This window comes from Telmatherina bonti, assembly GCF_933228915.1.
Source record: "Telmatherina bonti genome assembly, chromosome: 1".
Classification (NCBI taxonomy): Eukaryota; Metazoa; Chordata; class Actinopteri; order Atheriniformes; family Telmatherinidae; genus Telmatherina; species Telmatherina bonti.
In genome coordinates this window covers 6,926,160-6,940,983 of record NC_136619.1, presented here as the reverse complement: position 1 = coordinate 6,940,983, position 14,824 = coordinate 6,926,160, and the positions used below count along the sequence as shown (strand labels likewise).

Sequence of the window (14,824 nt, the reverse complement as noted above, 5' to 3'; positions counted from 1 at the left end):
CCTCATGCTATGATCACAGGACCTGGACACCTTGCAACCACTGAGATTACCACAACCTCAAATGCACATCCAAATATTCTAGAGGCAAATGATGCACCTTCTGATGTTGCTTGGCTGAAAAGAATTATGCAAACATAGCAGCAATGCTTAAAATTAAATATTGGTCCGATAAAAGACCAGACCTCAACCTGCACACAGTTCTGTTACAGGACATGAAGAGATTTATGCATGAATAAAAAACCATGTATGTCCATAAACTAAGGCAGAATCATTTAAAAGAGAACATATCCCTGCTTCATGTGCTTCTGCAAGCTGTTGAAGCATTGGCTCAGCTTTCCACTCACCACTGCTGGCTTAATATTTTATTGGAATTACGTTTATAATGTTGTGGTTGTAGAACCTGACGTTACAGGGGGTAAGGAGCAGGTGTCATGCTATTAGTTTGGGGTCTTGTCCTTGGCTTTCTTGACTTATGATCACGTTCTGTTAATGTTTTAAGGCTTTAAGGCTTTTTGTTCACTGATCTTCGTTTTGGTTTCATTAACCCTTTCGTGCAGACTGTCCACCACAGTAAACAGCCATTTAAAAGCTGGACATTAATGAGTCTTGATGACAAAAAATAAATAAAAATACAGCTTTAGTTTTCATAGAAGAGATTTATTATGTAAATCTTTCTGATCAAACCAGCAAGCCTGTTCCAGCTGTGTCTGTTTGGGGTGTTTTTTATGTATATTTTATTTGTCTCAAAATAAATCTGCAGTGGGAAAACTTTGAAGAAAGAAGAAAAAAAAAAATCTATGAGTAAATGTTTACAGTGATAAACCAAGCAGCCCTGCGGTTGTAAACATCCCAGATTGCACAAACAAAACAGCAGCAAGAGGAGAAAACGGCTGTTTGCTGATTTGTTCTTATATCACTGGAAATGATTATGAAAATAAAATGGCTTTATTAAAGGAAGCACAACCAAACTGTTTCCACTAGTGTTCAAGGGGAATGAGGTCATGAGTGGACTGTGGAAATAAGGCATTACTACTGGTTCGAGCAGTGTTTATCAGCCCAGGTCCTCAGGACCCCTGCACTGCATGTCTTAGAAATGTTCCTCCTCACCACACCTCAGTCACTTTATCGATCTTCCTCATCAAGTCCTTTGCAGGCTGTTAAGAAGCCATTTATTTTATTCAGCTGTGTTAAAGTGGGGTTACCTGTAAACAATGCAGGGCAGGGACATGGAACAATAAACACTGGGTTAGAAAACCTCTTCATATTTCTCTGCCCGGAGATTTCCTCCAATAACGACGAGCCTTGTTTGGTACCAATCAGCACACTGCTCTCCTAGTCTCCTTCACTTTGACATGACCATTTAAATGTTCCAGGACTACTCTGGCCTCATCTCCAGACATAAAATCCTGCACATGTCCAGCGTGTGTGATGCGGAAGAACTGTCATGGCAGTCAGCAGCAGAATCAGCTGTTGGGCTTCAGACTTTTTCATGAGCGCAGCCCAAATACTCATCTCTGCTGCTCATCCCACACATGCATGTTCCCTACAAACGTCACTTTAAAAGGGAAATAAACCGACTTCCCAGCAGTTTGAGATTTAAGACCAAGAAATGTTTTTACAAAAATAATAATAATCAACCAAACACACATTTCTTCTTGTGCAGTTTAAACCTTGTTGTTCTTTTCTGAGGTTGATGGAGGAAGATCCATTCTGGAGATGTTCATCTGCGTCTCGCATGCGACTTAACGGCTTATTTGCTAATTACACTCAGGTGTAGTAAAACATGAGCAGGAGTTTACCGCATCCTGCCTCTTTCAGTACTCCACACACACACACACACACACACACACACACACACACACACACACACACACACACACACACACACACACGTAGACTGGCAAACACAAATCACCTCGGAGAGTTGGGACGGTCAGATTTTATTATGTTGTCTGCTGCTCCGATGCTGATCTTTGCTGAAGGATTAACTGACATTACAGAATTTCATCTTACCTGCCTAAACTTAATACCAGCGGTATTTACAGAACACTCACCGTGTGTGTGAGGAGATGCTGTGTGTGTATACCGGTGCGTTTATATGGTGGAAAACTTGTGGTGTTGACAGTCAGAAAAGCTTCTTCTGGCCCTCATTTTTTATATTTTTTGCTCCAGGATTCTTGAAGCAGGGTGTGAAACATCTGGCTTTGTTGGCCTTCTTCTCCCTAATGAATTCTGCAGCATTACAGTGTCTCAGCAAAGCACACACTGTTGCTCGCACCGTAAAAAGTCATCTTTGCGCAGGACTCCTTTGTTAGCTCTGGGCTTCTGAGGAGCTGCACTGGATTTCATTCTCTGCTGACCCACTGGGGTACAGACTGCAGCAGCGTCCTCAGCGAGCACGGAGAAATAAGCCGGAGGGATCAGGGCCGAGGCTCGCCTTTGGATGGAACTTTCTTTTCGGTTAGGGATAGGGTTAATTTGGGTTACTTGCGGATGAAAACTACTCTGGATGCAAAGAAAACCAATTTTCTACAGTGCCTGCAAAAGTAATCCCAGATTTAAACATTTCATAACACCATGTGAGTGTGGGCTTTAATCTGCAGTATTTCCTCCTGCGGTGGCCTGAGCAGGTCTGCACATGTAGCTCCTCGTAGCGCTGCGTTACAGGGACGTATAGGAGAAACACAAACCTTTTGTTTACTTTAAAATCCCTTTAAGTAAAATAACTCATAAATTCACTCTTTTCTGATGCAGTTTCATGTGCAGCAACACATTTCAGTGTTAGATTTCTCTTTCCTGACATTTCTGATGCCATGTCCGGGACGTGTGATGGTGGAACTTTGTGTGTGTTTGTGTTGCTTTTCTGATTCTGTTTCTCCCTCGCTTCCTTCTCAGGTACGAGTCGTTATCATCGATGAAAATGACTGCGTGCCGGAATTTCTCCAGTCAATTTACAGCAAGGACGGCGTGCCAGAGACCGTTACGACTGCTACATCTCTGTTGCAAGGTGAGACATACTGACCAGTCCAAGACGAGGCATTTTGTGTGCGATCCACGACTGTTCCATCATTTTGCAAAGACAGTTCTCTATATATGTTTATATTAAAGTTACTTCGCGGCATTTTGCTCTTGTTTTGCAGATTAAAACATTTGTGTTCAAATATAAAGATGTTTCTATCTGGTTATGTGCTTTATCACCTGATAAGTCGCTGATGAAAGTAGCTACGACTCAATCTGTTCAGTTTTAATTTGTCTTTAGACACCAGGGCTAAACACACCGAATAATAGCTGCTGCTATATGTTCTCCTTGTTTCTGTCGACTTTATGCATTTCATTAGTTAAAGTTAGATTTAAATCACAAAAAAAATGTTCCTTTTTTTTACCTATGAAGGAAAAAAGTGCAAAAAAAAAACCAACCTGATGTCTCAGAATAAAGCAGATAAACTTCAAATAAACGAGTCACTGTGCAGATCTCAGTAGGACTTTGGGCCCATTTGATTTGTGTTGGAGCAGGAAAACATCTAAAACTTCCTGTCAGGAAACGTCTGACTCTCAGGATCTTTTTAATGGGTCACGAGCAGTAGTGACTGTCGTAGATATGACTTCTCAGTAATGCAGAAAACACCAAAAAACTACAAAAGCGCCTGGATTACTTCATGTGTGAGAGTTCATGTTGATCCAGATGGAGTTTGTGACGGAGCCACATTTCAGCTGGAAAAGCAGAATCATTCTGTTTACTGTGCAAAACAAACACAGTGTAAAGTTTAATTAACCTATAAACTAAAGAGTTTACAGGTTTACTAACTGCAGGCTGAAAAATGAGAATGAAGAAAAGGAACAATGTATGGAAATAGAACAGCACATGCAGCATCTTAATTATTAAAGACAGCTCTGACACCTCAGTGAGAATACTAATTAACTTTGACTCCAGGCAGAAAACTGGCTGTTTTTATAGCTTGTGCAGTTGTCTCGCTGATTTGTATGACCATCACCATCACCATCCTCCCTGGCGATGCCAGTGTCACTAAACCACTTTAAATTTAAAGAAAAAAAAAAAAGATTTATACCAAATGAGTGAATATTAATGTAAAGTAATGTGTGCTTTAATGGTTTATTTATTTGTTCTGGTAATAAATGTCGTTTATTCTGGTCGTAATAATGGGATTTTTAGATAAATGACTTTAATCTAGATTAGAAAAGAAGCAAAGTGGTTAGATATGACTAGTAGGAGACTTATATATCTATTTACATCCATCCTCCAATGATCAATGAGCTCAAAGCCGGTTTCAGGTTGGAAACTGATCGAACATAAATACAGTAATCATTTGTTAGACATGTTTTAGACAAAACATTACATTTATATGCACTTTACAATTAAAAAGCCTTGTTTTAATAGGATGAGGAAAATATTTTTATGTGTGAGGTGTTTTTCACTTTGATAAAGTCAATGTATTCATGTAGATATTAGTTTGAAAATGTTTGGTTTCAGGCTGTAAACATGAATTATGTTCATACTGTATCCTACTTTAAATGTCTTAAAATGTTAATTTACTGTTTTCTTTTACATGATCTGAGAATAGTAATTTCATCACATTTGATTACAGTTCAGTTTAACTCAGCAGAGTTTTTTGCCTTTTTTAAATGTATGAAAAAGCCTAAAAATTATATATTGGTTTATACTTTACTTTCTTTTGAGCTTTAATATTACTGGAACTGAATTAAATTAGTGTGACATTGTCTGATCTATAAACGCCAAATTGAATCTAAATTGTGATAAAAATGAATGGTGTATCACAATATTCTCACATATATTCTAGTAGACCTGGAACGCAAAACATTTGGTAGTTTGTCTCAAATGAAGCGCTACGGATGAGCTGACAAACCTTATCAGGGACTGTCCCAAAGCAGCAGCTGGATATCAACACATTGTCTGCTTCTGAGCTTTGCTGATTCAGCAAAGAAACACAACGGGACAGGAATGTGACAGAGCAAGACATGAGACAAACGTCAACATCAGAATGACTTTCACTTGCAGGAAGGTGCTCGGAAAAGAGACAAGATGCAACATGGATGCTGGATTAGTCATCTAAAGGAGGCATCAGCTGCCAGTGTTTCGTTGTGCAACTACGAGTCTGATGAGCATGTATGAAGTCCTCCATAATTACTCACATCAATCATGCCTACTTCACAACGTTCATAAATAAAAGAAATAATAATAATAATAATAATAATAATAATAATAATAATATTGTATTTTTAGAGATGCACAATGACAACAACACACGTTCCTAGTACAGAGCTTCCATGTGCAGTTGTCATGCCAACAAAGATGATGTTGGTGCATATTTTGACCCAAGAAGAGAGAAATCTCATGCAGGAAGGCAGAAAGACTCTGGCCATCCTGTCAGACGGATATTTACGGGTTGCAGAGCACCCAGGGAAGAGACAGAATGCAGGATGGATGTTAAATAACCTTTTATTAGGGATGTCAAAGTAAGAAAATCTACCGAGAATTCAGAAGTGTTGCTTTAACATCTCCCTAAATGTGAACCACAGTGCAAAAAAAATGTACCATTTTCATTTTATGATAAATATACTTTAGAGCGAAGGTGGAACAGTCAGTCCAGTAAATGCCCATTAAATAAGACATTCATATATTTAAATAAAGCAGACAACAGAGACATTGTGTTCTCTTGTCTGAGTGTGGAAATGTGAGAGAGAATAAGTGACTGGGTGAAGGAGTGATATGTATGAAGTAGGAGGCGCAGCAGGCGCTGAGCTTTCTGCCTTCAACAGGTGCATCAAGGGAGGCGAGAAATCCCCCCCGTGCTGCCGTGTGTATACTCACCCATGTGCATACGTGTTTGGGCAAAGTTGTGGAAAGGGTTATTCATAAATGTGTAAGCAGGAGGTGAACAATAAATAAAAGCACATCACTAAAAGTAAAAAATGAAACCTGTGCTGTTGCACCTGCTGGATAAATAATAATGCAAACTGTTAACGCATCCCAGAAACTTGAGAGTTTTCACTTTTCATGTTTAAAAACAAAACAAGTTGTTAAATTTAGCGAGGTGGAAAACGTCTCGTGAGGGGGGCCTTCACGAAAACATTTCTGTTTTTTTCATTAAAGTACTGCAGTTAACTTCCCCCGATCCGACTCCACGCAGCCCGTCCTTCTGATATGAAAATTTCCTCTCACACTTAATTAAATAACTTGAAAGGAAAAGTATTACGTTTTAAAATGATTAGCAGGAAGAAACAGACATCCAGCTTTACTAAACCATGTGCTTGTTATCCCGTAATCATCTCCATCATGAGTGGACAGATGTTTACCGTCCAGCTGGGGAAAAAGCACAACCTGCTGTACCAAGAAAGCCAATTATCCTGCTTCCCATAGAGATGTGAGAACCCCACAGTTTCTACCCGAAACGGAACCCTGATGTGCTAGAAGGATGTGGGAGATGTGTCCAAAAACGTATAGCCTCCCAGTGCTTCTCTCCCTTCCACGTAGCAACGCAGCACAACAATGCTGATGCAAGATTACAAAGGATTTACTGAAGAAATGCTCCAACCGTGATCCGAGAGGCAGAGATCTGTACTTAGTAAATTAAATATTGACTCATGTGACATGTGTTTGGCTGCAGAATGAAATTAGGTTCTGGGCAGACACTGGTATTACAGTTCATTTTCTACCCATCATCGTTGGATGAGAGGTAGTTCATCACTTTCCAACAGCAAAGCTGCTGCATTTCAGCTGCTGTTCAGAAAACTGCCAGTCCTCGTAAGCAGCACTGGAGCGCAGGGTAAACACGCAGATATTCACTTTGTCCTATAATACAAATCTGAATTACTGAAATAATAAACACCATAATAAGTTGTAGAAAAAATGTCACAGATTCAGATCGTTTGATTTGATATGTTTTTGGTTTACATCACAAAGCACTCGCCCGGAAACAAAGCAACGATTTTTACACAATTACAACACCTGACCTCTGAATGGAGTGATTATCACATTATTAGGTTATAAATTAGTCTATTCATAAATAATATGACCAAGTGCACCCTGTAATCTGTGGCTTTATTGGCCAGTTTCGTGTCCGAACATCCTGACAGAATCACAGTCATCATATTGTAATACTATAAATATGGATCACATCTGCTGGGGCTGCTCGATTATAACAAAAATTATAATCATGATTACTTTGACTGAAATTGAGATCTCGATTATTTAACACAATTATCCAGTATTTTTAACTAACGCTGCGCATCGTGGTATTCTCGACGGTTGAGAGGAGATAAATAACATTGGTAAAATTTGTGTTGTTGTCTAAGACACAAGGAAGAAGCATTAAACAGTCTTACTGAGGTGAGCAGGAATGATTTCCTGTAACGGTCCGTGTGACAACTGTCATTATAACTGTCTAATGTACGGTTCCGAGTTGTTTAATCCGCTTTTACTGTTTATGTAGGAACTATTTTACGTTGGCCTGGATGTACGTTTTATACCAAACAACCGCTGTCAGGCTGCAGCGCGTTTCTCTCATTTACCTGTTTAAAGACGGCTGATCTGAACCAGCTGGTTAACGCGTTGCTATGGTAACGCCCCGAAACAGAGGGACGTTACAGTGTTTAACTGGCCGAACTATGTATCGGAAAATAATGCAGCCAGTTGTCACTGACAATGGTATAAACTATGTTTAGGTGAACGTCCACAACCTACTGCAGTTATTCTACATTGACCTGCAGCCGGAGCCGACTGAGACTGGCCGCCTGGGAGTGCTTTAGGACGGGAGAGGCTCCCGCTGCTCCTTCCTTACAGTAACTGCAGAACAATATGTGCCTTCAAGTCAGTCGCCAAAACACCAGAAAAGTCTCTAATAACTCCAGTAAAAGCTGCTAGATTTGTCTCTTTTAACAAAAAAGTCTCCAGATTTAGCGAGAAAGTCTCCAAGTTGGCAACAGTGTCTGAATGAAAGCAAAGCGGCTGTGGGAGGAGTTTACAGCACAGCGCTGCAACGCCAGAGACGCTCGATTAGCAGCTGAAGACAGCAGGAGAGGAAACTGCAGAGAGAAAAATAATCACACCCTTTTATTTTTATCATCGTTGGAAACCCAGATCGTAGTTGAGATAAAAATCCTATTAATCGGCCAGCTCTAAGATCTATGGATCACATCTGCTGATCTCAACGCTACATTCAGGACTTGACAGCAACTTCAGTTTTAGATTTTTTTGTGTTTCATCGTCATTTTTTTTCAGATAAAGTTTAGTGAGTTTTTACCCCAGAAACATCATCTGATCGCTGTGATGGGATGTTTTTTATCAGCTGATCTTCCTACGTGATCCGTCAGGTTTACAGATCCCTTCATTTCCTCGCCTTCTGATTGCAGTTGTCTCCTTAATCCATTGTTTGTTTGTTTCTGTCTGATTATTTAGCCGTTGTGCATGATGCGGTGTAATAGCTGGAGCGAGACAAACAAAGGATCAGCAGCTGATAAATGACTCGTCACAGCGGTCAGATGGCGCTTCTGAGGAACATGCACACGCCTGTCATGATAAAAAAAAAAAAACCTCTACAACCTGAACTTGTCTGAAAAAGGAAGCATAGAAATCTGTTGAGAGCATGAGGACAAAATGGACTTTATCTGCTTCATCCACACAAAGGGGTTATTTTTTATAAAAAGGCGATAATCAGCCTTATTCGCCGCGTTAGCCTGTGTCATTATCCGCTTCCTTTTGTAATGTGTTGTTATATTACTGAGCTCAGGCCATTATTCTGTTTTCCTGACAGATTTCTGCATCATTTGCCTCTTATTAGACTCACGAACCTCAGCAAGTACACGCTGTCGCTCAGCCTCTGCTCACCAGTCTGTCCTCACTCCTGCAGTCCAACATCCCAGCCGGTCACATTTCGCCTTCCTGTATGTGACAGTCGTCTGCTTGTGCTTTGAGCCTTTAAGCAGTGCTGTTACACTTCTCTTATTTTGCCTTTGGGTCCGTGACACACGTCTGTGTCGTGCTGAATTCCTTCAATTGCCTCCATTTGTGGTCTAAAAAACAACAAACCAGGAAAATGTTCCATTTCTTTAACTAACTAATGAAAGCATTTATTTTAAGAGTCTCATGACTAATAAAAGCAGTAGTTTATTGTTTCCCTTGTAACTGATTTAAGTAGTTTGGAGCTTTTTCATGATGAGAAAACACTCCACAGATGTTTTACTTATTCTAACAACACTTAAAAATCATATTCACACATGCACTTTGGCTTCACTGAAATAATAACGTTCTAAACTATGTTTGATAAAATACAGTTTAGCTTTGCAGGTTTTTATTTTAATTCCCTTCTAACAAATGAATTTAAAGCTCTTCAGAGTTCCCCAAGGCTTCCCGGCCAAAAAATGAGTTTGTTAGCGGCAACAAACACCACTAGTTGTTTTTGTCTTATGAGTAAGTGCCTGTGCATGCATTATTCATGTGTACGCATGTGCGCTGCTTTTCCTGTATGAACTAAACGCAATGTAAGGTGAATTGGAGAATTGAGCTTTTGATGGTGAAATGTTCTTGTTAGTGTAAAATATGCTTATTCAAATCCCTGGTGGTCTTTTCAGTTTTAGCAAGGCAATCAATTTGTGGCCAAGTGAGTTGGGGCTTCATGGATTCCCAATGTGTGGTGCAGGAGCAGAAAAGTTGCAAAATGATGATCCTGTCATTGCTTGCTGTGCAGATAACGGGCACTCCCCTTGTGCTATGAAACCTCACGTCTGGAAGCATAACTTTCTTTTCCAACTTCATTTTGTTCCCAAACATGAGAACTGTAGGTGTCCTTTCCTCCCATGCAGATCCAATCTTCCCCCCTTTAAAACCCAGACCCATGAATAAATGTAGGAAAAGTACAATTTTCCGAATATGAGGTCTTTAATCGACCATTTCATAAAATGTAAAAAAAAAGAAAAAAAAACAGAAATCTGTAGGGGGGATATTTACATTTACTGCCATGTGATATGTCAAAATGATCACAGAGTAATCAGATTGTATCAGTATCCCATGGTGTTTAACAGGATTTTAAGCAAAGTTTGTAAAACTTTGTGCATCAATGATGGTATGTTTGGTTTTATAAGGTTAAATGCCAGGAAGAAAAGCAACAGTAGCCATAAATAAGAAATCAGATTGTATTTTTAATCATTCATTATGGCTAAGATCAGTTTGCTGAGTGACACAGTTTTCTGCAGATTGTTTTAGATTGTAGATTATCATTTAGAATAGAGTTAGCCTCCAAATAAGCGGCTAGCATCGCACTCATAATCCAGTCCATCCAGACTTTTAAAGTTCTCACATGACAAAGTTTTTTCCAGATTATTTACTTAAATTCTGTTGATTTATTTTGTACATGAAATCATATTTACAAAAAAAATTAATAGGCCAGAAGTTTGTTTGATGAAGGTGAGAAATCTAATGTCCTTGCAGTTGTAGCAGATGTAGCAGCTGTAGCAGTTGTAGCAGCAGTTGTAGCAGCAGTTATAGCAGTTATAGCAGTTGTAGCAGTTGTAGCAGCTGTAGCAGTTGTAGCAGTTGTAGCAGCAGTTGTAGCAGCTGTAGCAGTTGTAGCAGTTGTAGCAGCTGTAGCAGTTGTAGCAGTTGTAGCAGCAGTTATAGCAGTTGTAGCAGTTGTAGCAGTTGTAGCAGCTGTAGCTAACAGCAGTTGTAGCAGCTGTAGCAGTTGTAGCAGCTGTAGCAGTTGTAGCAGTTGTAGCAGTAGTTATAGCAGTTGTAGCAGTTGTAGCAGCAGTTGTAGCAGTTGTAGAGGTTGTAGCAGTTATAGCAGTTGTAGCAATTGTCATAGCTGTAGCAGATGTAGCAGATGTAGTAGCTGTAAAGGCAGTTGTAGCAGATGTAGCAGTTGTAGAGGTTGTAGCAGTTATAGCAGTTGTAGCAGTTGTAGCAGTTGTAGCAGCAGTTGTAGCAGCTGTAGCAGTTGTAGCAGTTGTAGCAGTTGTAGCAGCTGTAGCAGTTGTAACAGCAGTTGTAGCAGCTGTAGCAGTTGTAGCAGCTGTAGCAGTTGTAGCAGTTGTAGCAGTAGTTATAGCAGTTGTAGCAGTTGTAGCAGCAGTTGTAGCAGTTGTAGCCATTGTAGCAGTTGTAGCAGTTGTAGCAGCAGTTGTAGCAGTTGTAGCCATTGTAGCAGTTGTAGCAGTTGTAGCAGCAGTTGTAGCAGCTGTAGCAGTTGTAGCAGCAGTTAAAGCAGATGTAGCAGTTGTAGCAGTTGTAGCAGCAGTTGTAGCAGATGTAGCAGTTGTAGCTGTTGTAGCTGTTGTAGCAGTTATAGCAGTTGTAGCAGTTGTTGTAGCTGTAGCAGATGTAGCAGATGTAGTAGCTGTAAAGGCAGTTGTAGCAGATGTAGCAGTTGTAGCAGTTGTAACAGCAGTTGTAGCAGCTGTAGCAGTTGTAGCAGTAGTTATAGCAGTTGTAGCAGTTGTAGCAGCAGTTGTAGCAGCTGTAGCAGTTGTAACAGCAGTTGTAGCAGCTGTAGCAGTTGTAGCAGCTGTAGCAGTTGTAGCAGTTGTAGCAGTAGTTGTAGCAGTTGTAGCAGTTGTAGCAGCAGTTGTAGCAGTTGTAGCCATTGTAGCAGTTGTAGCAGTTGTAGCAGCAGTTGTAGCAGTTGTAGCCATTGTAGCAGTTGTAGCAGTTGTAGCAGCAGTTGTAGCAGTTGTAGCAGCTGTAGCAGTTGTAGCAGCAGTTAAAGCAGATGTAGCAGTTGTAGCAGTTGTAGCAGCAGTTGTAGCAGATGTAGCAGTTGTAGCTGTTGTAGCTGTTGTAGCAGTTATAGCAGTTGTAGCAGTTGTTGTAGCTGTAGCAGATGTAGCAGATGTAGTAGCTGTAAAGGCAGTTGTAGCAGATGTAGCAGTTGTAGCAGTTGTAACAGCAGTTGTAGCAGCTGTAGCAGTTGTAGCAGTAGTTATAGCAGTTGTAGCAGTTGTAGCAGCAGTTGTAGCAGTTGTAGAGGTTGTAGCAGTTATAGCAGTTGTAGCAATTGTCATAGCTGTAGCAGATGTAGCAGATGTAATAGCTGTAAAGGCAGTTGTAGCAGATGTAGCAGTTGTAGAGGTTGTAGCAGTTGTAGCAGTTGTAGCAATTGTCATAGCTGTAGCAGATGTAGCAGATGTAGTAGCTGTAAAGGCACTTGTAGCAGTTGTAGCAGTTGTAGCTGTTGTAGCTGTTGTAGCAGTTATAGCAGTTGTAGCAGTTGTTGTAGCTGTAGCAGATGTAGCAGATGTAGTAGCTGTAAAGGCAGTTGTCGCAGTTGTAGCTGTTGTAGCAGCAGTTGTAGCAGGTGTAGCAGTTGTAGCTGTTGTAGCAGTTATAGCAGTTGTAGCAGTTGTTGTAGCTGTAGCAGATGTAGCAGATGTAGTAGCTGTAAAGGCAGTTGTAGCAGTTGTAGCTGTTGCAGCAGTTGTAGCAATTATAGCAGTTGTAGCAGTTGTAGCTGTAGCAGATGTAGCAGATGTAGTAGCTGTAAAGGCAGTTGTAGCTGTTGTAGCAGTTGTAGCAGTTATAGCAGTTGTAGCAGTTGTTGTAGCTGTAGCAGATGTAGCAGATATAGTAGCTGTAAAGGCAGTTGTAGCTGTTGTAGCAGTTGTAGCAGTTATAGCAGTTGTAGCTGTAGCAGATGTAGCAGATGTAGTAGCTGTAAAGGCAGTTGTAGCTGTTGTAGCAGTTGTAGCAGTTATAGCAGTTGTAGCAGTTGTTGTAGCTGTAGCAGATGTAGCAGATATAGTAGCTGTAAAGGCAGTTGTAGCTGTTGTAGCAGTTGTAGCAGTTATAGCAGTTGTAGCAGTTGTAGCTGTAGCAGATGTAGCAGATACAGTAGCTGTAAAGGCAGTTGTAGCTGTTGTAGCAGTTGTAGCAGTTATAGCAGTTGTAGCAGTTGTTGTAGCTGTAGCAGATGTAGTAGCTGTAAAGGCAGTTGTAGCTGTTGTAGCAGTTGTAGCAGTTATAGCAGCAGTTGTAGCAGCAGTTATAGCAGTTGTAGCAGTTGTAGCAGTTGTAGCAGCTGTAGCTAACAGCAGTTGTAGCAGCTGTAGCAGTTGTAGCAGCTGTAGCAGTTGTAGCAGTTGTAGCAGTAGTTATAGCAGTTGTAGCAGTTGTAGCAGCAGTTGTAGCAGTTGTAGCTGTTGTAGCAGTTATAGCAGTTATAGCAGTTGTAGCAGTTGTTGTAGCTGTAGCAGATGTAGCAGATGTAGTAGCTGTAAAGGCAGTTGTCGCAGTTGTAGCTGTTGTAGCAGCAGTTGTAGCAGATGTAGCAGTTGTAGCAGTTGTAGCTGTTGTAGCAGTTATAGAAGTTGTAGCAGTTGTTGTAGCTGTAGCAGATGTAGCAGATGTAGTAGCTGTAAAGGCAGTTGTAGCAGTTGTAGCTGTTGCAGCAGTTGTAGCAATTATAGCAGTTGTAGCAGTTGTAGCTGTAGCAGATGTAGCAGATGTAGTAGCTGTAAAGGCAGTTGTAGCTGTTGTAGCAGTTGTAGCAGTTATAGCAGTTGTAGCAGTTGTTGTAGCTGTAGCAGATGTAGCAGATATAGTAGCTGTAAAGGCAGTTGTAGCTGTTGTAGCAGTTGTAGCAGTTATAGCAGTTGTAGCTGTAGCAGATGTAGCAGATACAGTAGCTGTAAAGGCAGTTGTAGCTGTTGTAGCAGTTGTAGCAGTTATAGCAGTTGTAGCAGTTGTTGTAGCTGTAGCAGATGTAGTAGCTGTAAAGGCAGTTGTAGCTGTTGTAGCAGTTGTAGCAGTTATAGCAGTTGTAGCAGTTGTTGTAGCTGTAGCAGATGTAGTAGCTGTAAAGGCAGTTGTAGCTGTTGTAGCAGTTGTAGTAGGAGTTATAGCAGCTGAAGAGGCAGTTGTAGCAGGTGTATCATTCCCAGTCTTGCTTCTGTTCAACCTTTCAATCGTCTTTTTCCCTGTTCTGTGTGTGTCGTCGTCTCCAGTGTCGGCCAATGACTGTGACTCAGAGGAGAACGCAGAGCTGACCTTTTACACCCTGAGTCCAGATTTCACCATTTCCCCACATGGGACCATCTTCCCAGCGGGACCTCTGGACTACGAGAGAAACAACCACCTGTATGAGTTTGTGGTCATGGCCATCGACAAGGGGGAGGTCCCTCGCACAGGAACGACGACTGTACGGATCCGGATGGCCAATGTCAACGATGAAGCGCCAGAGTTTTCCCAGCACATGTAAGTTAGAGCGGGTTTTCATGGGGGTTCCTTCATGCTGTGGGGACTGTCACCATCTCCTTACAGCAGGAAGCTTCTCTGTTTGGATCTCAGTTGTTCTTTTCAGTGTGGGGTGGGGATGTTCTCCTCGGTTCTGCACAGGTTCTCACCAGGTACTCCATCTTCTTCCCCTCATCCAAAAGCATGCGTGGAAGGTGCACGTGTAATTCCAGTGTAATTTGATGAGTGTGAGCATATGTGGTTGTCTTTTTAATGGGATTGCATGGATGAGCCGTCCAGGGCGGACTGGGTCTTTTGCCTCGAGCAGCTGGGAGAAGCTCCAACCCGCCTGCGACACTAATGGATCAGGCAGATCCAGAAAATGGATGGATGTTGTTTTTAAGGGATGGGACTTGTGGTTAGCCGTAACTGTATATTTCTAAGTGCTTTGGTTGATGTTGCAGCAGGGAAACAATAAGTTTCAGTGTCTTCAGTTGTTTTTAATACAAGTATAATCAGGTTTGGTTTCTGTGCGTGACATGTTGGGCACGCTGCATATCAGGGCTTCTCAGATGGAGTGTGAGGAGAGAGGCAGCGTTTCTCATGTTGCAGCTAATGCTGCAG

At 41.2% G+C, this 14,824-nt stretch overlaps 1 protein-coding gene across 1 annotated transcript in view; it reads left to right on the top strand.

Moving 5' to 3' along the window:
- LOC306755142 (neural-cadherin) overlaps positions 1-14,824 on the top strand; it is a gene marked incomplete at both ends in the record, with an annotated part of 401,965 nt that overhangs the window by 154,955 nt on the left and 232,186 nt on the right. Inside the window, 2 exons of the mRNA XM_079239421.1 lie at positions 2,896-3,007; positions 13,972-14,221. Of these exons, the coding sequence (XP_079095547.1) occupies positions 2,896-3,007; positions 13,972-14,221 (362 nt within the window). The remainder of the gene's footprint in view (positions 1-2,895; positions 3,008-13,971; positions 14,222-14,824) is intronic.